This window comes from Melozone crissalis, unplaced genomic scaffold (assembly GCF_028551555.1).
Source record: "Melozone crissalis strain CALT ecotype California unplaced genomic scaffold, PUWL_Pcris_2 ptg000034l_1, whole genome shotgun sequence".
NCBI lineage: Eukaryota > Metazoa > Chordata > Aves > Passeriformes > Passerellidae > Melozone > Melozone crissalis.
The window spans coordinates 14,443,672-14,467,106 of record NW_026535812.1 but is presented as its reverse complement, the minus strand read 5'-3'; the positions used below and the strand labels follow the sequence as shown (position 1 = coordinate 14,467,106).

The window sequence follows — 23,435 nt, the reverse complement described above, 5'->3', positions numbered from 1 at the left end:
TTGCTACCTGTGAATTCCTTTTTTTTCGTTTAGAAGCGTTTTTTAAGGTTCTCAATGACTGGCCAGAAGTTGGCACTATTGGGTGAGGGGTTGCAGCACAGCAGAGACCGGACTGGGTGGGGAGGGGAACGCCACAGGTGGTCTCTGATCTGTTCGGGTGGCAGGAGGATTGGGTCAGGGGTTGGAGGGATGCATGGGGGCAGGGAGGGTGGGCGGGCTGGGGATGCACGCCTGGGGGGTTTGGGGGTGTGCAAGCAGTGCCGCTGGCTTGGGATACTACAGGTATAGGGGGAGCTGGTGTTACTGCGCATGTGCGAGGCTCGGTGCTGAGGGATAGGGTGTGGGTGTGGCTCGGGAAAGTGGCAGGAGGGGCCGCCCCGCTCCCAGCCAGGGCCGGGAGGGCCGGGGCGGTGTCGAGAGGGGCGGGAACGGGGGCGGTGATGGCGGGGAGGGCGGCCACGGGGGTCGGGGGGTTGGGGGGGCCAGCAGCGATAACGGGGCCGGAGAGCATGGGTGGCACGGCGGGGGGCAGGGCGGGGGCAGCAGCGGGAGCGGGGGATATGGCGATGAAGGAAGCAGGGGCAGGGAAAGGCAGCACGGGGGTAGCGAGGACTGGGATCGCGGCGACGGGAGGGGACAAAGGCAGCACGGGGGCGGGGGTAACAGAGAGGGGGTAGACCGGCGCAGGGGGAGGGGTGGCTGCAGCGGGGGCGACAGCGGCAGGGGCAGGGAGCGGGGCCCCCGGGAGCGGGAAGGAAGCGGAGCCGGGGGGATGAGGGGCTACAACGGCGGCTACGGCCCAGGCCAGGAACAGGGAGTTGGGCAGCGTGGGTCCCGCGAGTGAGTGGGGGGGGGGGGGGGGGGACGACCATGGTGAGCGCTGCTGGCTCTGGGGCAAGGGAGAGGGGGTCCGGGGGGGACTGCTTGGCCTCTGCCTGCGAGGTGGTATCTGCAGGAAGCCCTGCAGAGCCCAGCAACTCTGAGGCATGCAAGGCACATACCTCTGTTATCTTATCAGCACAATTAGCATATGAAGAGGAAAGATATGTTAGTGTGCAGAATTTTCAGAATTGGATTTTTCAACTGTTTTTGTTATTATATGAAATACAGGTAAGAAGTTAGTAACAAAAAAGCCCTGTTTTGTTTGAGACATATAAATAGTGTTTCCAACCGTATCCCAGAAAGAATTTTCAGTAATTGTGGTTTTATGAGTTTCAGAAAATTGTGCCACAATCCAAGTAACAAATTTTTAAGAGTCTTTTTTGACAGACTACCTTTAGAAAAAGAGAAAACATTAACAGATAAGGTTTCTACAATGGTTAAATACAACTCTCTCTCAAGTGTGGTTAGTTTCAGGATGCTTAAAGAAGTACCCATATTTTCAAGCCCTTTCCACAGAAAAACAAGAAAAAAAAAATGAAAAAGGTTTTTTAGAGCATCCAAAGGTATGCGTGCAATCTTACGTAATACTTATGTGCTTTGGGGTCAGGGGTCTGTGGGAGGGGTTCTGCTGCTCAATTCTCCTCAGACATTATCTCGTCCAGATGTATGTGTTGAGGGTCGAATCGACCCTTCCACAGAGAGGATTTTCTAAAACAAAAAGTCCTTGTGCAGAAGGAGAGGCTTCCCGAACAGGCAAACACAGGAGACCCGGAAAAGGCTCCCATGCCTCAGTGAGGTTTTGCCCCTGGGGGTAGGGGTCCGAGGACACCTTTGAGCTCCACTTAAATGACCCTTAATTGGTCTTATCCTAGGCAAGCTATTACAGCACCAGAGCTCAGCCCCCAAGGGGACTGGGTGCCAGAGGCCAGCTCTCTCAGACCAAGGCCGCGGATCAGCCCCTAGCAAGCAGGGAATATTCAGCTCTTAGTGGCAGATTAGGCAGCTCTTATGATTTCAGCTTTGCTTGCTAGGTAGCTTTCCCTTGGCTTGAGGCTCCAGCAGACGGAGAGAGAGGAGAAGGAGAAGACGCCGGCTGTTCCACGAGTATGGCTTTATTGGAGGGGTTTGTGAAGGGTCTCAGCACTTCTTCTTCTGAGTTAGTAGGGGTAGAGTGTGCTACTTTTATACCCTTGGCCCAGTTCCAATCTTGACCAATGGCAAAAGGTTAGAGGGACCATAAGTGACCAACAGTAGGGTTAACAAGATATTGCCTTAAATGGCTATAGGGATAGGTTATAGGGTGGATGTCCCTGGAGTCAGGAAGCTTCTTTGCTGCTGTGTCAGCATTCTATTATTCAGATTCTCCACGGGGCCCTGGCTAAACCTGAGGGTTTCACTCCAATTATGGGCTGCCTTTCCTTGGAACATGGTGGGTGCAATGACAGGATTTGGTGGAACACAGCCCAAACCATAAGCTGAAAGTGTGAGGAGGAGCAGCAGAATCCATCACTTGCTGCATTTTGACCTTTGTAGGAGCTGTTGGCAAGGTCCTAGACCTGCATTTGCCATGGAATAGAGTCAAGGCTGTTGTTTTCCCAAGACTGGAAAGAAATATCCTTGGTTGTGGTCAGGGGCAGGGGGACAGCCTTTTCCGAAACAGAATGGCATTTGTAGAGATTTTGAGCATCTGAATGTAGTGCACAGCAGTGAATGAAAACCTGGGCTGATTCAGTGCAGGCCAGGGAAGCCCCAGCCTTGTTCAACCTGGTCCCCTTGTCTGTGTTTGTGGGGAGGGTTAACCTAAATCTAATCCATCAGCTTTTTGCTGCAAAGTCTTTGGTGTTTACCTGAGGCCATTTGGGATCCCTCTGCAGCATCCTCTGCCATTTTGTTAGCAGCTGATATACTAGTACCCAAGGCAGATTTAATCATGATCCTGTGGTTGTTATTCTGCAGGAAAATACATCCAGCAGAGTGACAGAGTGCAGGGTCAGGGCTGTCCCATCACTGGCGCATGGAAGGATGGGAGGATGACTTAGGGATAGAGTCTCCCCATAATGACGTGGTGGCCACACTTCTTTGATACCAAAATGACATTTTCAACTTGACGGCTATATTTGGCATTACCCTAGGGAGCGGAGCCTTGCTGCTGCACGGGATGAGTGGTGCTAGACGTGCTGCTACGTGGCCAGGAAGGGCAGTGATGGCCAAGCGATTGCGCAATTTCCTCTAAAAAACTATTTATACTGGGAGTAGCGGGCCGGGAGCCACGTCAGCAGCAGGATAGGCACTGAGGTGAGCAGGACTCAGGGGAAGAGAGTGGGCCCGGCCCAGCCCCGGCAGCGGCCCCGAGATGGCTCCGGCCCAGCGGTCCGGTCAGCGGGGCAGCCGCTGCCCTCGGCGCCCGCCGCTGACACCCTCCGTGCCTGCGCTCCCGCCAGCTGCCCCTGCACAGCCCTCGCCTGCCCGCTGCGCTCTGCCCTGCGCTCAGCCAGCCCGGCTGCACCTGCACCGCCTCACTGCGCCAGCCCGCCATGGCAGAAGGCAGGAGCGACCCCCAGCCTGGGGACCTGATCGAGATTGACCGGCCAGGTTACCAGCACTGGGCCCTCTACGTGGGGGATGGATATGTCATCCACTTGACAGGTAAGGTTTGTGCCGCCTGGCTAGGAACATAAGGTGTTGGGATGCCCCAGTTGCCCTGTCTCCCTCTATGGTCTGCTGCTGGTAGATTCTGTGTGTGTAGATGACCTTTCCAGGAGCAGTCAGAAATCCATGTGATATCCTGGAGGGCCCAGAGAGGATCTGCCTGACTGCCATATCTGCTCCTTGACTTCCCCAGATGAAGAAGCCTCATCCCTTTGGCTAAGCAGCTCATCAATACAGGCTACAAGAGCCAAGGTGAAGAAGGAGCTCCTGAAGGATGTGGTGAGAAATCATAAATGGCGTGTCAACAAAACGCATGACCGCTTCCACACTCCTTTCCCTGTGAAGGAGATCATCCAGCGTGCTGAGCAACGGATTGGCGAGGAGTTGACATATGATGTGCTTACCAGCAACTGTGAGCACTTTGTGACAGAGCTCCGCTACGGAGAAGGAGTCTCAGACCAGGTGAGTGCCAGGGGTGAGCCCTGGGTGCCTCCCAGAGCAGCTCCTGGCTGCTGGCTGTGAGCCAGGCACTGGGACACAGCCTGCAGCCTGCAGGGCACAGCCCAGTGCCAGGCGTGGGCTCCAAAGCAGCGCTGCCTTCCCAGAGCCCCTGCTCCTGCAGGGTCCCTGTGCTCTGGCTGCACCCTGGCAGTGCCCTCTCCCTGAGTGCCACCTCCTGGGGGGACAAATCTGGCTGCTACCCCTTGTGCTAATGGGGCATATGAATCTCACTGATTTATTTACCATTATTATCCCTGTCTTTTCTATATTATCGTGCTAAGGAGTGGTAAATATAACTGCTCATCATGTATCCAGCCTGTGTTTTGCTTACTCTTTTATAGGCCACAAAAGCAATTACGGCGGTGCAACATCTGTCTTTCCTCGGGTGATGTTGTGATGCTGTGGCAATTCTCTCTTCAGTGACCAAACATTGATTCCAAAGTGTTCATAAGTGTTCTAAAGCACCAGATCAATCTTCCCCCAGCCATCAGGAAGGCAAAGCCAGGGTCCCTGCAGTGCTGGGGCTGAGGGATGTGCAGAATGAGCTGTGCAGCACCTGTGCTTCATCTCCCAATGCACTGAGCCACACCATTCCCTTGTCACAAAGCTGCTGTGTGCATGGTCTTGGAAGAAAACTCTTCAGGCTAAGTGTGCTTGATTGTCCTTTACCTGGAGCATCTGCCTTGAGTGTTTGGAAGCAGGTGAGCTGCATCCCACCTGTGAGACACAGAGTCTGTGCTGCTTTTGTTACAGGCAACTGCCTGGCCTGCAGGGACTGCAGGGACAGGTGAGAGCAGAAGAGCTGTGTGTGAGAGCCTGGCTGGTTTTGTCTGCTCTGAACAGATTGTCCAGGTTTAACTCCAGAAAGCAGCAAAGCACCAGGCGCCACTTGCTCGCTCACTGCCCTGGCAGCCCCATCAGGGAGGGAATCAGAAGAGTTGCTGTGAAAAACTTGTGGCTTGAGAAAAAGATGGTTTAGTAGGTATCCAAAAGCTCTTCATTAGAGGAAAGCAAAGGAAGAAATGATTTCACTGCTTTTCTAAACTGGGCTTTTACCACTATCAAAATAACAAAGTTGATATTTTTTATTTTTGTTTATTATGACCTCTGAGTAAGACATTGGCTTTAATACAGGACAACACATCATAATGAAACTGAAATTAAATTCGTTTTTCAATTCCTGGAAATGCAATTGAAACTTCTTTCATGGGCAAACTATTTATGTTATACAGTAACCTGAGTAGCCTTTCTGCTCTCAGAGCATTTTCTCTGCACACCCTGACAAGTGAGCACCGTGTGAGGGCAGCATACGAACCTCTCACATCTCTACTTCACCCTGGAAGACAAGAGTGTTGTAGTGTGAACTGGCATTAGTTTGTCTGGGGAATTGTATTGTTCGTCTTGAAAGCTGCAAGATTTCCCAAACTGCAGAAGTTTGTAGTTGTACTGGGCATCTCTTTGCAGTCAGGGTGATGTTGTTTGCCACAGACATCTTTTAATAAAAATCCTTTCTTTAGGATTTTTCCCTCTTCTGGGAAGCTGAGGCCCCAGCAAGAGAATGTAAACAGGGGTTATCTGCTGCTGTGAAATGCAACAGGTGCACCTGTGATTAGGCCATGTTACATTTTTACAATTAGGGGCCAATCAGGGGCCAAGCTCTTTCTGGGACAGATCAGAGAGAGCTCCGTTGATGATTCGTTCCTTTTCTATTCTTAGCTTAGCAGCTTCTGAACTTTTCTCTCTATTCCTATTAGTATAGTCTAAATGTCTTATGTATCATAAAATAATAAATCCAGCCTTGTGATCATGGAGACACAATTCTCGTCTCTCTCTTCACCCCTGAAAGACCCATGCAAGCCCTGTAACAGTTGTTCATTATGGGCTGCCTTTCCTTGGAACCTGGTGGGTGCAATGACAGGATTTGGTGAAACACAGCCCAAACCATAAGCTGAGAGTGTGAGGAGAAGCAGCAGAATCCATCACTTGCTGCATTTTGACCCTTGTAGGAGCTGTTGGCAAGGTCACAGACCTGCATTTGCCATGGAATAGAGTCAAGGCTGTTGTTTTCCCAAGACTGGAAAGAAATATCCTTGGTTGTGGTCAGGGGCAGGGGCACAGACTTTCCCAAAACAGAAGGCCTTTTGAAGAGATTTTGAGCATCTGAATGTGGTGCACATCAGTGGATGAAAACCTGGGCTGATTCAGTGCAGGCCAGGGAAGCCCCAGCCTTGTTCAACCTGGTCCCCTTGTCTGTGATTGTGGGTGGAGTTAACATAAATCAAATCCATCAGCTTTTTGCTGCAAAGTCTTTGGTGTTTACCTGAGGCCATTTGGGATCCCTCTGCAGCATCCTCTGCCATTTTTGGTAGCAGTTGATAGACTGATACCCAAGGCAGATTTAATCACGATCCAGATGGTTGTTGTTCTGGAGGAAAATGCATCCAGCAGAGTGACAGAGTGCAGGGTCAGGGCTGTCCCATCACTGGAGGATGGGAGGATGACTTAGGGATAGAGTCTCCCCATAATGAGGTGGTGGCCACACTTCCTTGATACCAAAATGACATTTTCAACGGGATGGGTGTATTTGGCACTACGCTAGGGAGCGGAGCCTTGCTGCTGCACGGGATGGGTGGTGCCAGACGTGCAGCTGCGGGGCCAAGAAGGGCTGCGACCGCACAGCGATTGCGCAATCGCCCATAAAAAACTATTTATACTGGGAGTAGCGGGCCGGGAGCCCGGCCACGGCAGCAGCGGGACAGGTGCAGAGGTGAGCGGGGCTCGGGGGATGCGAGCGTGCGTTGCCAGCAGGATGCGGCCCCTGCAGGCTCTGCCGGGCGGCCGCAGGTGCCGCAGGGCCCGGGCCGGCTGGGCAGCGCGGGCAGCCCCGGGGAGCCGCGTCCCGGCAGCGGAGCGGGCCCGGCCCGGCGCCGGCGGAGCCCCGAGCGGAGCGCGGCCGGGAGGGGAGCGCGGGCACGGCGGGCGGGCGGGCGGGGGCAGCCGGGCACGGCGGCAGCAGCCGGACGCCCGCCCGGCCCGGCCCGGCCCCGGGCGGATGCGCTGCCTGCGAGCGGCGCCCTTCGCTGCCTCGCCCTGCGCCGGCGGGCGGCAGCGGCCCCGAGCCGGCTCCGGCCCGGCCCGGCCCCGCTCCGCCAGCCGCTGCCCTCGGCGCCCGCCGCTGACACCCTCCGTGCCTGCGCTCCCGCCAGCTGCCCCTGCACAGCCCTCGCCTGCCCGCTGCGCTCTGCCCTGCGCTCAGCCAGCCCGGCTGCACCTGCACCGCCTCACTGCGCCAGCCCGCCATGGGACAGGACAATTGCAAACCCCAGCCCGGGGACCTGATCGAGATATTCCGGCCTCTTTACCAGCACTGGGCCCTCTACGTGGGAAATGGATATGTCATCCATGTGACAGGTAAGGCTTGTGCAGCCTGGCAAGGTGCAGAGTGAGTGTTGGGATGCCCCAGGAGCCCTGTCTCCCTCCCTGGGCCCCTGTATGAGTAGCTGTTCTTTCCAGGAGCAATCAGAAGCCCATGTGAGGTCCTGGAGGGGCCAGAGACGATCTGCCTGACTGCCTTATCTCCTCCATGCCTTCCGCAGATGAAGCCTCATCCATTTTGCTTAGCAGCTCTTCAATACGTGCCACAAGAGCCAAGGTGAAGAAGGAGCTCCTGAAGGATGTGGTGGGAAATCATAGATGGCGTGTCAACAACAAATATGACAGCTCCTGCACTCCTTTCCCTGTGAAGGAGATCATCCGGCGTGCCGAGCTATGCATTGACAGGGAGGTGCCATACAATGTGCTTAACAGCAATTGTGAGCACTTTGTGACAATGCTTCGCTACGGAGAAGGAGTCTCAGACCAGGTGAGTGTCACGGGGTGAGCCCTGGGTGCCTCCCAGAGCAGCTCCTGGCTGCTGGCTGTGAGCCAGGCACTGGGACACAGCCTGCAGCCTGCAGGGCACAGCCCAGTGCCAGGCGTGGGCTCCAAAGCAGCGCTGCCTCCCCAGAGCCCCTGCCCCTGCAGGGTCCCTGTGCTCTGGCTGCACCCTGGCAGTGCCCTCTCCCTGAGTGCCACCTCCTGGGGGGACAAACCTGGCTGCTGCCCCTTCTGATAATGGGGCACATGGCTGTCAATGATTTATTTACCCTGAATATCCCTGCCTTTTCCAGATTATCATCCTAGAGTGTTGTAAATATAAATGCCCCTCATGTTTCCAGCCTGTGTTTTGTTTTCTCTTTTACAGGTCAGTAAAGCAGCTACTGGTAGTGCTGCAGCAGCAGTAGGAAGTATCATTCTTGCTGGAGCTGCTCTTGTTGGGATGGCATTGTCTGAGAGCACATCCAGGAGATAGTGCCACTGATGGGCTCTCAGACAGAGCTCAGACATGGTCAGTCACAGTCCCTGGCCACAGCAGTCACAGGCCAGCTTTTACAACACCTGCCTTCAAGACTTGCTTGCAACCCTGCCACCCTTGCTGTAAACACTAAGCAATCCTCAATAAAATCTCTGCAATACAAAATCATATTGCCCTAAAATCCTCTTTTATCTGAATATAGTTCTGTGTGCAAGTTCAACAGTCCAGCCTTGCTTCTCCCTGATATCCCATTGAGAAACAAAGTCAGTGTTTTACAGGCATGCTCTAAATTTGGCATGATGGAGTTTTACTCACTTTTTCCCTGCCTATAAAGTGTACATTTCCCAGGCTCTTCTGACTTTCTTTGGGAACAGCAGACCCCCCAGTGTGGGGAGGTCTGACAGGAAAACCAGTGGATATCTCTCTATCCGCTGTTTATTCCACTGTGCCTTGAAGTTTTCTCCCATCATCCTGTAAGTGCAGTGGTTGCTGGCATTGGACCTGAATAAGCATGCCAGGGTATTTTTATAGTCCCTTCCAATCCAGTCCATTCTAGGATTCTTCTCTTTCAGTTTCCAAAAAAACACTGAGGTGCTTAAAGAATTGTAAGGGCAGCAAGGGGACTCTGCCTGCCAGAGCTTGGGCAAGGTCACTTCAGTGACCAAATGTTGATTCCAAAACGTTCATCAGTCTTCTAAAGCACCAGATCAATCTTCCCCCAGCCAGCAGGAAGGCAAAGCCAGGGTCCCTGCATTGCTGGCGGTGAGGGATGTGCAGAATGAGCTGTACAGCACCTGTGCTTCATCTCCCAATGCACTGAGACACACCATTCCCTTGTCACAAAGGTGATGTGTGCATGGTCTTGGAAGAAAACTCTTCAGGCTAAGTGTGCTTTATTGTCCTTTACCTGGAGCATCTGCCTTGAGTGTTTGGAAGCAGGTGAGCTGCATCCCACCTGTGAGACACAGAGTCTGTGCTGCTTTTGTTACAGGCACCTGCCTGGCCTGCAGGGACAGGTGAGAGCAGAAGAGCTGTGTGTGAGAGCCTGGCTGGTTTTGTCTGCTCTGAACAGATTGTCCAGGTTTAACTCCAGAAAGCAGCAAAGCACCAGGTGCCACTTGCTCACTCACTCACTGCCCTGGCAGCCCCATCAGGGAGGGAATCAGAAGAGTTGCTGTGAAAAACTTGTGGCTTGAGAAAAAGATGGTTTAGTAGGTTAACCAAAAGCTCTCCATTAGAGGAAAGCAAAGGAAGGAATGATTTCACTGCTTTTCTAAACTGGGGTTTTTCCACTGTCAAAATAACAAAGTTGATCTTTCATTTATTTTTGTTTATTATGACCTCTGAGTAAGACATTGGCTTTAATACAGGACAACACATCATAATGAAACTGAAATTAAATTCGTTTTTCAATTCCTGGAAATGCAATTGAAACTTCTTTCATGGGCAAACTATTTATGTTATACAGTAACCTGAGTAGCCTTTCTGCTCTCAGAGCATTTTCTCTGCACACCCTGACAAGTGAGCACCGTGTGAGGGCAGCATACGAACCTCTCACATCTCTACTTCACCCTGGAAGACAAGAGTGTTGTAGTGTGAACTGGCATTAGTTTGTCTGGGGAATTGTATTGTTCGTCTTGAAAGCTGCAAGATTTCCCAAACTGCAGAAGTTTGTAGTTGTACTGGGCATCTCTTTGCAGTCAGGGTGATGTTGTTCATTATGGGCAGCTTTTCCTTGGAGCCTGGTGGGTGCATTGACAGGATTTGGTGGAACACTTCCCAAACCATAAAATGAGAGTGTGAGGAGGAGCAGCAGAATCCATTAATTGCTGCATTTTGAGCATTTGTAGGAGCTGTTGGCAAGACCCGAGATCTGCATTTGCCATGGAATAGAGTCAAGGCTGTTCTTTTCTCAAGACTGGAAAGAAATATCCGTGGTTGTGATCAGGGGCAGGGGCACAGACTTTCCCTAAACAGAAGGGCATTTGTAGACATTTCAAGCATCTATGTAATGCACATCAGAGGATGAAAACCTGGGCTGATTCAGTGCAGGCCCGGGAAGCCCCAGCCTTGTTCAACCTGGTCCCCTTGTCTGTGTTTGTGGGGGGGTTAACATAAATCTAATCCATCAGCTTTTTGCTGCAAAGTCTTTGGTGTTTACCTGAGGCCATTTGGGATCCTTCTGCAGCATCCTCTGCCATTTTTGGTAGCAGCTGATAGACTGTTACCCAAGGCAGGTTTAATCATAATCCAGTGGTTGTTTTTCTGGAGGAAAATGCATCCAGCAGAGTGACAGAGTGCAGGGTCAGGGCTATCCCATCACTGGAGGATGGGAGGATGACTTAGGGATAGAGTCTCCCCATAATGAGGTGATGGCCACACTTCCTCGATACCAAGATGACATTTTCAACTCGACGGCTGTATTTGGCACTACTATAGGGGAGCGGAGCCCTCCCGCTGCACGGGATGGGTGGTGCCAGACGTGCAGTTGACGGGCCAGGAAGGGCAGTGACCTCAGAGCGATAACGCAATTTCCTCTAAAAAAACTATTTATACTGGGAGTAGCGGGCCGGGAGCGCGGCCACGGCAGCAGCGGGACAGGTGCAGAGGTGAGCGGGGCTCGGGGGATGCGAGCGTGCGTTGCCAGCAGGATGCGGCCCCTGCAGGCTCTGCCGGGCGGCCGCAGGTGCCGCAGGGCCCGGGCCCGGCCGCGCAGCGCGGGCAGCCCCGGGGAGCCGCGTGCCGGCAGCGGAGCGGGCCCGGCCCGGCGCCGGCGGAGCCCCGAGCGGAGCGCGGCCGGGAGGGGAGCGCGGGCACGGCGGGCGGGCGGGCGGGGGCAGCCGGGCACGGCGGCAGCAGCCGGACGCCCGCCCGGCCCGGCCCGGCCCGGCCCCGGGCGGATGCGCTGCCTGCGAGCGGCGCCCTTCGCTGCCTCGCCCTGCGCCGGCGGGCGGCAGCGGCCCCGAGCCGGCTCCGGCCCGGCCCGGCCCCGCTCCGCCAGCCGCTGCCCTCGGCGCCCGCCGCTGACACCCTCCGTGCCTGCGCTCCCGCCAGCTGCCCCTGCACAGCCCTCGCCTGCCCGCTGCGCTCTGCCCTGCGCTCAGCCAGCCCGGCTGCACCTGCACCGCCTCACTGCGCCAGCCCGCCATGGGACAGAAGAATTGCAAACCTCAGCCCGGGGACCTGATCGAGATATTCAGACCATTTTACCAGCACTGGGCCCTCTACGTGGGGGATGGATATGTCATCCACCTCACATCTGTAGGTAAGGCTGTTGCAGCCTGGCGAGGTGCAAAATGATGTTGGGATGCCCCAGGAGCCCTGTCTCCCTCCATGGGCTGTGGATGGTGGACTCTGTGTGTGTAGCTGTCTTTTCCAGGAGCAGAGGAAACCCATCTGATGTCCTGGAGGGACCAGAGAGGTTCTGCCTGACTGCTTTATCTCCTCCTTGGCTTCCGCAGATGACGAATGCTCATCCCTTTGGCTTAGCAGCTCTTCAATAGGTGCCACAAGAGGCAAGGTGAAGAAGCAGCGCTTGAAGGATGTGGTGGGAAATTATAGATGGCGTGTCAACAACAAGTATGACCGCAAACGCACTCCTCGCCCCGTGGAGGAGATCATCCGGGATGCTGAGCAATGGATTGACAGGGAGGTGCCATATAATGCGCTTACCGACAACTGTGAGCACTTTGTGACAGAGCTCCGCTACGGAAAAGGAGTCTCTCGCCAGGTGAGTTTCACGGGGTGAGCCCTGGGTGCCTCCCAGAGCAGCTCCTGGCTGCTGGCTGTGAGCCGGGCACTGGGACACAGCCTGCAGCCTGCAGGGCACAGCCCAGTGCCAGGCGTGGGCTCCAAAGCAGCGCTGCCTCCCCAGAGCCCCTGCCCCTGCAGGGTCCCTGTGCTCTGGCTGCACCCTGGCAGTGCCCTCTCCCTGAGTGCCACCTCCTGGGGGGACAAACCTGGCTGCTGCCCCTTCTGATAATGGGGCACATGGCTCCTGCTGATTTATTAACCCCCATTTTCCCTGCCTTTTCTATATTATCATTTTGAAGGGCTCAGTGTTGGTGTGTAAATGTAAGTGGTCATGATGTTTCCAGCCTGTGTTTTGCTTTCCCTTTTATAGGCCAGAAAAGCCGCTTTTGGTGGTGTTGCAACTCTAGGATTGGCTCCCCTTGCATTTGTTTTTCCTCTTGTTGGTGCTGTTACTGCTGCTGGTGCTGCTGCTGTTGCTGGTGTTTCTGCTGTTGTTCGGATGGCATTTTCCGGGGGCAAATCTGAGCGGTCATACCACTGACGGGCTGTCAGGAAGAGCTCAGAGCAAGGCAGGGAGAGCTCCTTGCCACAGTGGTCACGGCCCAGCTTTTGCTACACACTCCATTGTCGCTATGGGACACGAAATAAAACTACGCGTACACACATCTCTCCAAGGTAAAAAAGAGGGTGTTTGATTTCTGACTCTGACATTTATAGATTTCCAAAAGTGACACTCCAATGACACTGGACAAACCAACATCAATTTCCATCAAATTTCCATCAAATTTCTCCTCCTCTGTGAAAGAATGCAGAACAATAAGTTGGTGACATAAAGTGCTAGACAAAGTTTGTTACAAGAAGGTAAACATCAGAAGGCTTAGAAAAACTACAAAAAACAGGGCAAAACACCATCAAGGCTTCTTAGCAACTATGCCACCCTTGCTGTAAACATTAAATAAGCCTTCATAAAATGTCTGATATCCACACTCATATTTCCCTGAAATTCTTATTTATCTATTTGAGTATAGCTTTGTTTGCAAGTTTAAAAATTCAGCCTTGCTTCTCCCTGCCATCCCAGTAAGGAATAGCAAGTCAAAATTGTCACCATTCAAGGTGATCCCCAGCAGCTCGAGTCTGCTTGCCGCATGAGTTTTTATTTTATTGTGTGTGATGGTTTTTGTGGTAATCTGGGAGAAATTGCAAGCAAGTTATCCATTCCTTCCCCATCCCACACACCTCCCCTCGAGTGCTTTGCCGAGCACTGGTGCAGACTTTTCTTCCTGATTTGATCATCTAGCTCCTCGAGGCTCATTCTGTGTATCACTGCAATAAAAAGGACCGCTGAGGTTTTACCGGCTGAGTCTTGGTGTGTTTGTGTTCTGGTACAAAAGATAGAAGTCTGCCAAGAGCTCCACCCGCGGAGCCGCAACCCGCGGAGCGCCGCTGTCCCTGCGGTGCGGCTGTGCCGGGGCTGCGGGGCCGGGGGAGCCGCGGGGAACCCGCGAGGGAGCGGCGGCGGCGGCGGCGGCACGGGCGGGGAGCGACACAGCGACACAGCGAGCAGCCGCCGCCACAGCGCGGGACGGCACACGGACACCGACACACGGACACAGCGCGGTGCCGGCACACAGACACCGACACCCACACAGGGTGGGGCCGGTACACCGAGCAGCCACCGCCAACGCGGTGCTGAACTGCACACAGACACCGACACAGACACCGACACACGGATTCCGGCACAGCGCGGGGCCGGCACACAGACACACGGACACCGACACACGGACACAGACACACGGACACAGACACACGGACACCGGCACACAGACACACGGACACCAACACACGGACACAGACACACAGACACACGGACACCGGCACACCGACACCGACACACGAACACCGACACACGGACACCGACACACAGACACCGACACACGGACACAGACACACGAACACAGACACACGGACACCGGCACACCGACACCGACACACGGACACAGACACACGGACACCGACACACGGACACAGACACACGGACACCGGCACACAGACACACGGACACCGACACACGGACACAGACACACGGACACAGACACACGGACACCGACACACGGACACCGACACACGGACACAGACGCAGCGGGGCCGGCTCACGGCGCAGCCCAGTCCCGGCACAGAGCGCAGCCTTGCCCGCGGCACCGCAAGACGGCTCCGATTCCCCCGAGCGCAGGACAGCACCAACAGCCAGTAAACTGCCAAACCCCCATTCCCCTCCCCAAACCACTCCGTTGATGTGCCAGGGATATCAGCCCCTTCCCTTACAGGGCTCATTCACCCGCCATCCATCTCCACGCAGTCATCCTCTCCTACTCTCAGGGTCTTCACCATGGATATGGGAAAAATTCCCCTAGAAGCCTAAACCCGTAAGAGTGGGAAAGCCCTGGCTGCCAGGTCTGCAAAAGGACAGGCAGGGAATGTGCTGTGTCTTGAAACCTTCGGCAGCTTGTGCTGCCCAAACTGAGCAGCTCCTGGGAGCTGGGGAGATGGGAAGCAAGGGCAGGTTTTACAGGCTGTATCCTCCTGTGTTTTACAGGGCATTCTGATTTTGGGGAGATGGTGTTTTGCTCAGTTTTTCCCTGCCTACAAAGCGTTCCTTTCCCTGGCTCATCTGACTCTCTTAGGCAGCAGCAGCAGAGCCCCAGTGTGGGGAGGTCTGACAGAAAAACCCCAGCTGACTTTTTCTCAATCAGCTTTTTCTTCCACTGTGCCATCAAAATTTCACACTTCAGCACCGTATGTGCAGTGATTGTTGACCTTGGAGCAGAACAAGCCTGCCAGGTGATTTTTATGATCCCTTTTCATCCCCTTCTCAACTCCTTCTAGGATTCTGCTCTTTGAGCTGCCAAAACACTGAGGTGCTTAAAGAATTAATAAGGCATCAAGGGGACATTGACCCTCAGAGTTGTGGGCATTGTCAATGTAGTGACAAGATATTGATTCCAGTGCATTCATAAGCATTCTAAAGCACCAGATCAATCTTCCCCCAGCCAGCAGGAAGGCAAAGCCAGGGTCCCTGCAGTGCTGGCGGTGAGGGATGTGCAGAATGAGCTATGCAGCACCTGTGCTTCATCTCCCAATGCACTGAGACACACCATTCCCTTGTCACAAAGCTGATGTGTGCATTGTCGTGGAAGAAAACTCTTCAGGCTAAGTGTGCTTGATTGTCCTTTACCTGGAGCATCTGCCTTGAGTGTTTGGAAGCAGGTGAGCTGCATCCCACCTGTGAGACACAGAGTCTGTGCTGCTTTTGTTACAGGCACCTGCCTGGCCTGCAGGGACAGGTGAGAGCAGAAGAGCTGTGTGTGAGAGCCTGGCTGGTTTTGTCTGCTCTGAACAGATTGTCCAGGTTTAACTCCAGAAAGCAGCAAAGCACCAGGTGCCACTTGCTCACTCACTGCCCTGGCAGCCCCATCAGGGAGGGAATCAGAGGAGTTGAACGGAAAAACTTGTGGCTTGAGAAAAAGAAAAATAATTAATTCTTTGCATTTGTTAAACATTAGTTTTTCAATGCTTGAAATAATCAAGCCATGAATTCCTGTTGTTTTTTTGCTCTCCTTTGTTATTACATCCTTCCCAATATTTATTTAGTTTTAATACAGGAAAACATGATATAACCAAACTGAAACTGAAACTGAAGCTCCTTCTTGTATTCCTGGAAATGCAATCAAAACTTTTTGCAGCTGTACCAGTTAGGTGGTTTTACAGCTGGCAATGAGTACAATCAAGGCTGTTCTTTTCGCAAAAGTTGAAAACAATATCAATGTATGTGCTCTGAGGCAGAGCCAGGACGGATGCAGCCCCTCCCTAAAAGGAGGGGCTTTTGTAGGGATGTCAGCCATGTGAATCGGGGTTACATGAGAAGATGAAAACTTGGGCTGAAGCCGCAGCATCGTGCAGCTCAGAGCCTGGCTGTAGGGTCTCACTCACTCTCTTTATTGTGTTTGCAGGTGGGTTCACATAAATCTAATCTGCTGCAGACTAAATTGCTGCTAGTAAAGTCTGGGGTGTAGAAGCAAAAAAGGCTTTTGCATGATATCCATAGATGTTTAATTCAGCCACGCAGGGAGATGTTCTGCTCTCAGACCACACCCCCCAAGATCCCACTCCCTCCCCCAGGGGACTCCTGGCTGACCTTGGTCTCCAGGCAGTATCAAGGTGAGGCCCAAGCAGGGAAAAGGGAGGGAGAGCCTCAGGAACACCTATGTTCAGGCATAGGAACAGGGGAAGGAGCTAATGGGTTGTACCTTAAGAGAAGCCTCTCCAGGGCCTCCACACTCATCCAGGCTTTTTGTTGCACAGTCTTGTGCATTTGTATGGGGCCATTTCAAATCCCTCTGCAGCATCCTCTGCCATTTGTGGCATCAACTGTTTGACTGGTACCTGTTAAAAATACTTATGATAATATTGGCCTTTTGCAAATGTTAAACTGGATTTTATATGTGTGATGTCAAAATAATTTTGTTATAAAGATATACTTTTTATTTCTCCTGTTAATTAAGCTTAGACATATTAGTGAAATAGCTATGTGGGTGTTAAAATGCCTGCTTGGATGAGATAAAATCCAATTAACATAGGATGAGGACACTTGGTACAGATAAGCCAGCTATCAACACTCACAGTCTGAAGACAGTGTGGACCCAAGGCTAAAATGGAAATGATAAAGAGAAGGAGCCAAAACCACAGCCAAGAAACATGCATGCTCTAATAAAGAGGACCCAAGGAGGGGCCATGTGAAATAGTTTATGGAATATGTAAACTAGTTTATGGATATGTATAAGCGTCTATAAATATGCAACAGGCCAATGTAACGAGAAAAGGTATTCAAGGGATATCCCCAAAAATCAGTGTGCTCTTGGCTGGGTGCCATGATGCACCCGGCCATAATAACCTTTGCTGTATGGTCCTTTTCTCCTGTTGTCCTTTATTAAACTTTTAACTTTTCACAAGAGAGTGAATGTATTTTTCACAGTACCCAAGGCAGGTTTTAATCAGCGTCCAGGGGGGGTTGTTCTGCCAGGAGATGTCCTGTGGAATGACAGGGATAGTGCTGTTGGCCATCACTGGACAGGAGGAGCATCTGCACTGGACAGAGGCTCACTGCAATGAGGGGGCAGCTCGGCTTCCTCAGGTACAAGATGAGATTTTCCAATCAACAGGAGTTCCTTGGCACCAAGACTGGAAGCAGAGCCCTCTTTGGGGTGGGGGTCGAGTGTGATGGAACGGGCCGGCTCCGGAGCAGCGCTAGCAGTGAGCCCGGCAGGATTCACGCAATTTCTTCTGCCATGAGCTTATAACGGGAGCAGCGGGCCTCGAGAGAGCATGGCAGCAGCGGCACAGGCACTACCCTAAGGAGCGGAGCCTTGCCGCTGCACGGGATGGGTGGTGCCAGACGTGCAGCTGCGGGGCCAGGAAGGGCAGTGACCGCCAGCGATAGCGCAATTTCCTCGAAAAAAACTATTTATACTGGGAGCAGCGGGCCGGGAGCGCGGCCACGGCAGCAGTGGGACAGGTGCAGAGGTGAGCGGGGCTCGGGGGATGCGAGCGGGCGTTGCCAGCAGGACGCGGCCCCTGCAGGCTCTGCCGGGCGGCCGCAGGTGCCGCAGGGCCCGGGCCCGGCTGGGCAGCGCGGGCAGCCCCGGGGAGCCGCGTCCCGGCAGCGGAGCGGGCCCGGCCCGGCGCCGGCGGAGCCCCGAGCGGAGCGCGGCCGGGAGGGGAGCGCGGGCACGGCGGGCGGGCGGGCGGGCGGGCGGGGGCAGCCGGGCACGGCGGCAGCAGCCGGACGCCCGCCCGGCCCGGCCCGGCCCGGCCCCGGGCGGATGCGCTGCCTGCGAGCGGCGCCCTTCGCTGCCTCGCCCTGCGCCGGCGGGCGGCAGCGGCCCCGAGCCGGCTCCGGCCCGGCCCGGCCCCGCTCCGCCAGCCGCTGCCCTCGGCGCCCGCCGCTGACACCCTCCGTGCCTGCGCTCCCGCCAGCTGCCCCTGCACAGCCCTCGCCTGCCCGCTGCGCTCTGCCCTGCGCTCAGCCAGCCCGGCTGCACCTGCACCGCCTCACTGCGCCAGCCCGCCATGGCAGAAGGCAGGAGCGATCCCCAGCCCGGGGACCTGATCGAGGTCGACCGGCCAGGTTACCAACACTGGGCCCTCTACATGGGGGATGGATACATCATCTACGTGAAAAGTAAGGCTGGTGCATTCTGTGAAATGTCTATCAGGGTGTAGAGGAGGGTCTTGGCCCCAAGAGGCCTGTCTCTTTCCATGGGCTGTGGGTGGTGGACTCTGTGTGTGTAGCTCTCCTTTCCAGGAGCAGTCCAAAGGTCATCTTTGTTTTGGAGGAGCCAGGGAAGGTCTGCCTGACTGCCTTATCTCCTCCCTGCCTTCCCCGGATAAAAATTGTCAGCCTGCAATGGGAGAAATCTCAGTAGAATGGCCAAGGTGATGAAGGAGCTCCTGAAGGAGGTGGTGGGAAATCATAAATGGTGTGTCAACAGCAAGTATGACAACTTCTACGCTCCGCGACCCATGGAGGACATACTCTGGAGTGCTGAGCAATGGATTGGCAAGGAGATGACATATGATGTGCTTGGTAGCAACTGTGAGCACTTTATGACAATGCTTCGCTATGGAGAAGGAGTCTCAGACCAGGTGAGTGCCAGGGGTGAGCCCTGGGTGCCTCCCAGAGCAGCTCCTGGCTGCTGGCTGTGAGCCGGGCACTGGGACACAGCCTGCAGCCTGCAGGGCACAGCCCAGTGCCAGGCGTGGGCTCCAAAGCAGCGCTGCCTCCCCAGAGCCCCTGCCCCTGCAGGGTCCCTGTGCTCTGGCTGCACCCTGGCAGTGCCCTCTCCCTGAGTGCCACCTCCTGGGGGGACAAACCTGGCTGCTGCCCCTTCTGATAATGGGGCACATGGCTCTTGTTGCTTTGCTTGTTCTGATTACCCCTGCCTATTCTCCATTACCATGCCTGGGGCTAAATGCAAATGCTGTTCGTGTTTCCAGCCTGGGTTTTGCTTTCCCTTTACCTGCCAAGAGAACAACTGTTTGCATGCTGGCAGTAGGATCTGTGCTGTTGCCTTCACTGTGTGGGTGGGCTTGCTGGGGGTGAAATCCAGAAAGAGAGCACTGATGGGCCATCAGGAAAAGCTCAGAGAAAGGCAGGGATTCCCTGGCTGCACAGCGTCTCTGCCCTGCTTTTGCCACCCTTTGTAGAAATAATTAAATTAAAGCCTTAATAATGCATAAATACCCAAAATCATCATGCCTAGAATCTTCTTTTCACAGCTTTGCATGCAGGTTCACCATTGTGGCCTTGCTGCTCCCTGCCATCCCATTAAGAAATACCATTCATTCAAGAAATACCATTCATTCAAGGTGATCCCCATCAGCACTGGCCTGTTTGTCACATGGGCTTTTGCTTTTTGTCTGTGATGTTATTTGTGGTAATCTACAAGCACTTGAAAGCAAATTTTCCTTTCCTTACCCTGCCACCTCCCCTCCAGTGCTTTTCTAAGGGCTGGTGCAGACTTTCTACCTTCATACTTGTTTTATCAGCTACATCCTATTGGCTCTTTCTATGAAAGATTTAACCTTAACTATCCCTCCAAGTATACTGAATTTACTGCTGAGTGTTTACTATGGTTTTCCAGTCGAGGACATCTGCAGGTTGTGAAATGACCATTCGAGATACGACAGATGAAAAGGACTGCCCCAACCCTGGGGATGTGATCGAGATCAAAAAGGGAAGTTATATGCAATGGGCCCTCTATGTGGGGGATGGATATGTCATCCATATGACACCTGTAGGTAAGGCTGGTGTAGCCTGGCAGAGTGCAGAGGGAGTGTTGTGGTGCTCCTGGAGCCTGTTCTATCTCCATAGTCTGCTCCATGTGGACCCTGTGTGTGTGTATGACCTTTCCAGGAGCAGTCCAAAAGCCATCTCTGGTTTTGGAGGGGACAGAGAGGGTCTACCTGCCTGCCTTATCTCTTCCCTGCTTTCCCCAGATGAAAATGCTGCACCCCTGTCTGCCAGCGGTGTGACAATACCCATCAGCAAGGTCAAGGCTACAAAGGAGCTCCTGAAGGAGGTGGTGGGAAAGGATGACTGGGCTGTCAACAACAAGTATGACCTTTACCACACACCTCTGCCTGTGGAGGAGATCATCTGGTGTGCTGAGGATTGCATTGACATGGAACTGCCATATGATGAGCTTGGCATATACTCTGAGGAATTTGTGACAGTTCTCCGCTATGGTTTTCTTGTCCCTGCTGCCCCACTAAGAAATACCGAGTCATACATATCTTTATTCAAGGTGATCCCCAGCAGCACTGTCCTGTTTGTTATATGGGCTTTTACTTTTTGTCTGTGATGAGTTTTGTGGCAATCTGAAAGCACTTGAAAGTAAACTTTCCTTCCCTTAAGCTTCCACCTCCCCTCCAGTGATTTACTGAGTGCTGGTGCAGGCCTTCTATCCTCATCCTGCTTTTATCAGCTACATCCAATTACTTTTTCTATGAAAAAAATGATTTTAAGCTTAACTTTCTCAAAAAGTAAACTAAATTTATTGCTGAGGGTTTAGTGTGTGTTCTCCAGCTGAGGGCTTTATTAGGTGGTCAAACGCACATTCCTCATATTACAGATGACAAGGTCAATGTTTGGACGTCCCAGCCCTGGGGACCTGATTGAGATCTGTCGGCCATGGTACCAGCACTGGGCCCTCTACATGGGGGATGGATATGTCATCCATGTGACACTTGAAGGTAAGGCTGGTGCAGCCTGACAGGATGCAGAGGGGTTATTGGGGAGCTCCAGGAGGCCTCCATCCCTCCTCGGGCTACTGGTGGACTCTGTGTGTGTAGATGAGCTTTCCAGGACCAGTCCAAAGGCCATCTGAGCTTGTGGAGGGGCCAGAGAAGGTCTGCCTGCCTGCCTTATCTCTTCCTTGCCTTCCCCAGATAAAAATGATTCATCCATGTCAGCCAGCATTGGGGGAATAACCGCTATGGGGGCAAAGGTGAAGAAGCAGCGCCTGAAGGCCGTGGCAGGAAATGATAAATGGCGTGTCAACAACAAGTACGATCAGGACCACACTCCTTTCCCTGTGAAGGAGATTATCCAGCGTGCTAAGAAATGGATTGACAAGGTGTTGATATATAATTTGTTTGTCAGCAACTGTGAGCACTTTGTGACAAAGCTCCGTTACGGTAAAGCACTCTGTGAGCAGGTGAGTGTCACAGGCTGAGCCCTGGGTGCCTCCCAGAGCAGCTCCTGGCTGCTGGCTGTGAGCCGGGCACTGGGACACAGCCTGCAGCCTGCAGGGCACAGCCCAGTGCCAGGCGTGGGCTCCAAAGCAGCGCTGCCTCCCCAGAGCCCCTGCCCCTGCAGGGTCCCTGTGCTCTGGCTGCACCCTGGCAGTGCCCTCTCCCTGAGTGCCACCTCCTGGGGGGACAAACCTGGCTGCTGCCCCTTCTGATAATGGGGCAGGTCTGACCCAGATTCAATTACCGTGATTATCTTAGCCTGTACTCAGATATCATGTCTGGGGGTTGCTTCTAATGTCTCTAACCTGTGTTTTACTTTCCCTTTACAGCCCAAGCCAACACTTCGAAATATCACTTCTATTTCTATAGCGATACTGATAGGAATTAACAGAAGAATTGTGGCTGAGCCTGGTCTTCCTCTTGTGGCTGAGCCTGGTCTTCCTCTTGTGGTCCCTGCTCCTTTTGTGGCTGCATGGTCATGTTGCTAGTTTTGATATCACTTCCAGAAATATTGCTCAGTCCATCTCTTCTGGCAAATTTAAAAAGCGTGGAGAGATATACTAGAACAGAGTTGCTGTTGAGAAGAGTTCAAGCAAGGCATGGAGTCCCTGGTCAGTGTTCAGCTTTTGCCACAAGTGTAATGAATGCTTACTAGCAACTGCTGTGATAATTAATTCAAAGACTTATTAAAATGTAAAAATCCAAACTCATCTTGCCTACAATTGTCTTTTATCTGTTTGAGGATAGCTTTGTGTGCAAGTTCAACAGTTTTGCCTTGCTCCTCTCTGCCCTCCCATTAGAAATAGTAAGTCAAGAATGTCACCATTCAAGATGACCCCCAGCAGCACTGGCCTGATTTCTGCATCTGCTTTTATTTCATTGTCTGTGATGATTTTTGTGGTAGTGCATAAGCACTTGCAAGAAAATTTTCCACTCCTTCCCCTTCAGTGCTTTTCTGAAGACTGGTTCATGCTTTCTACCTACATCCTGGGTTCATCAGCTACATCCTTTCACAGCTGAGACACCTGTGATACACAGAGTAAGACCACACCACCTCAGAAAGCTTCAAGCACCTGCACTTTTTTGTTGTTTATGCCAACCTTCTATAACCTTCACCTTACATGCCTTACACCTGTGTGCCCTCTGTACCCTTCTGTAATTGGTCAGTGCAGCTGGGCACTCCATGTCTCATTGCCTTCCATACAATTCCACAGCTCTCCTGCACAGATGTGACCCATTGGAGATGAGGCTTGGCCACAGCCCCACTCCCAGTTACCGCAGACTGTGCACCTACCACATCCTATGGGCTCTTTCTGTGAATCATGGATTTTAACCTTACCTTTATGAAAAGGTAGAATGAAAGTATTGCTGAGGGCCTGAGCAGGTGGAAAAGTCCTGGTTGCCAGGTCTGCAAAAGGGCAGGCAAGGCATATGCAGTGTCTTGGAGCCCCTGCCTGTTGTGGCTAAATTGAGCAGCTCCTGTGAGATGCAAAGAAGGGAGCTGAGTGTCCTCAAGCTTGCTGGCAGGATGGGTCAACAGCTGCCAGGAGCCTCCTGGCGACTTCCTGACTGCCAGGGAGGGGAGAGGACAGAGCTAAATAGGAGGTTAAACCAAGGGAATTGCCCTTTGCTTTCTCCTGGTGGTGCTTGCCAAACAGGGATAAAACACAGAGAAGCATGTGCAGATCTCACACCAGATAAATCCTCTGTCCCATCTCAGCCTGGGAACTGCTTGCAGCTTCTTTCTGGTCTTACCCGTCTTCTGTAGAGGATCAATGCTCTGTGAAATGGGCTTGGGACCTGCCTTTTAACTAAATTCCTAAAAAAGTCAACTCTGCTAAGATTAAGCAGGGCAGTGCTGGAGCAGCACTAGATGGGACAATCACACTTCAAGAAAACACCTTATTGATTTGGTTCCAGGAGAAAACAAAAGGGAACCTTACTTGAGTTCTGAAACCCTTCAACAATGCTAGACTTTGGCCAGCAG

General features: G+C 53.2%; 4 protein-coding genes across 5 annotated transcripts; all 4 read left to right on the top strand.

Annotated features, from left to right (window-relative positions):
• Positions 1 to 2,694: 2,694 nt before the first annotated feature.
• Positions 2,695 to 4,427, top strand: LOC128940874 (phospholipase A and acyltransferase 1-like). 2 transcript variants are annotated; one of them, XM_054282657.1, is made up of 4 exons: positions 2,695 to 3,177; positions 3,324 to 3,528; positions 3,725 to 3,783; positions 3,877 to 4,427. In XM_054282657.1, exons 2-4 carry the CDS (start codon positions 3,417 to 3,419, stop codon positions 4,051 to 4,053), a joined length of 348 nt encoding a protein of 115 aa, XP_054138632.1. In that variant the 5' UTR covers positions 2,695 to 3,177; positions 3,324 to 3,416; the 3' UTR covers positions 4,054 to 4,427. The 2 variants fall into 2 exon arrangements, with proteins under 2 accessions (XP_054138632.1, XP_054138631.1); XM_054282656.1 differs by having other exon boundaries at positions 2,699 to 3,177; positions 3,725 to 4,427.
• A 2,332-nt stretch (positions 4,428 to 6,759) lies between these two features.
• Positions 6,760 to 8,383, top strand: LOC128941056 (phospholipase A and acyltransferase 1-like). Its single transcript, XM_054282978.1, has 4 exons — positions 6,760 to 6,799; positions 7,239 to 7,452; positions 7,629 to 7,894; positions 8,276 to 8,383. The coding sequence occupies exons 2-4, from the start codon at positions 7,332 to 7,334 to the stop codon at positions 8,381 to 8,383; spliced, it is 495 nt and encodes a 164-aa protein (XP_054138953.1). The 5' UTR covers positions 6,760 to 6,799; positions 7,239 to 7,331.
• A 2,572-nt stretch (positions 8,384 to 10,955) lies between these two features.
• On the top strand, positions 10,956 to 12,892 carry LOC128940766 (phospholipase A and acyltransferase 1-like). Its single transcript, XM_054282443.1, has 4 exons — positions 10,956 to 10,995; positions 11,441 to 11,651; positions 11,848 to 12,116; positions 12,510 to 12,892. The coding sequence occupies exons 2-4, from the start codon at positions 11,534 to 11,536 to the stop codon at positions 12,678 to 12,680; spliced, it is 558 nt and encodes a 185-aa protein (XP_054138418.1). The 5' UTR covers positions 10,956 to 10,995; positions 11,441 to 11,533; the 3' UTR covers positions 12,681 to 12,892.
• Positions 12,893 to 18,173: 5,281 nt separating this feature from the next.
• Positions 18,174 to 19,304, top strand: LOC128940767 (phospholipase A and acyltransferase 1-like). The gene is made up of 2 exons (XM_054282445.1): positions 18,174 to 18,411; positions 18,616 to 19,304. Exons 1-2 carry the CDS (start codon positions 18,263 to 18,265, stop codon positions 18,896 to 18,898), a joined length of 432 nt encoding a protein of 143 aa, XP_054138420.1. The 5' UTR covers positions 18,174 to 18,262; the 3' UTR covers positions 18,899 to 19,304.
• Positions 19,305 to 23,435: the final 4,131 nt, after the last annotated feature.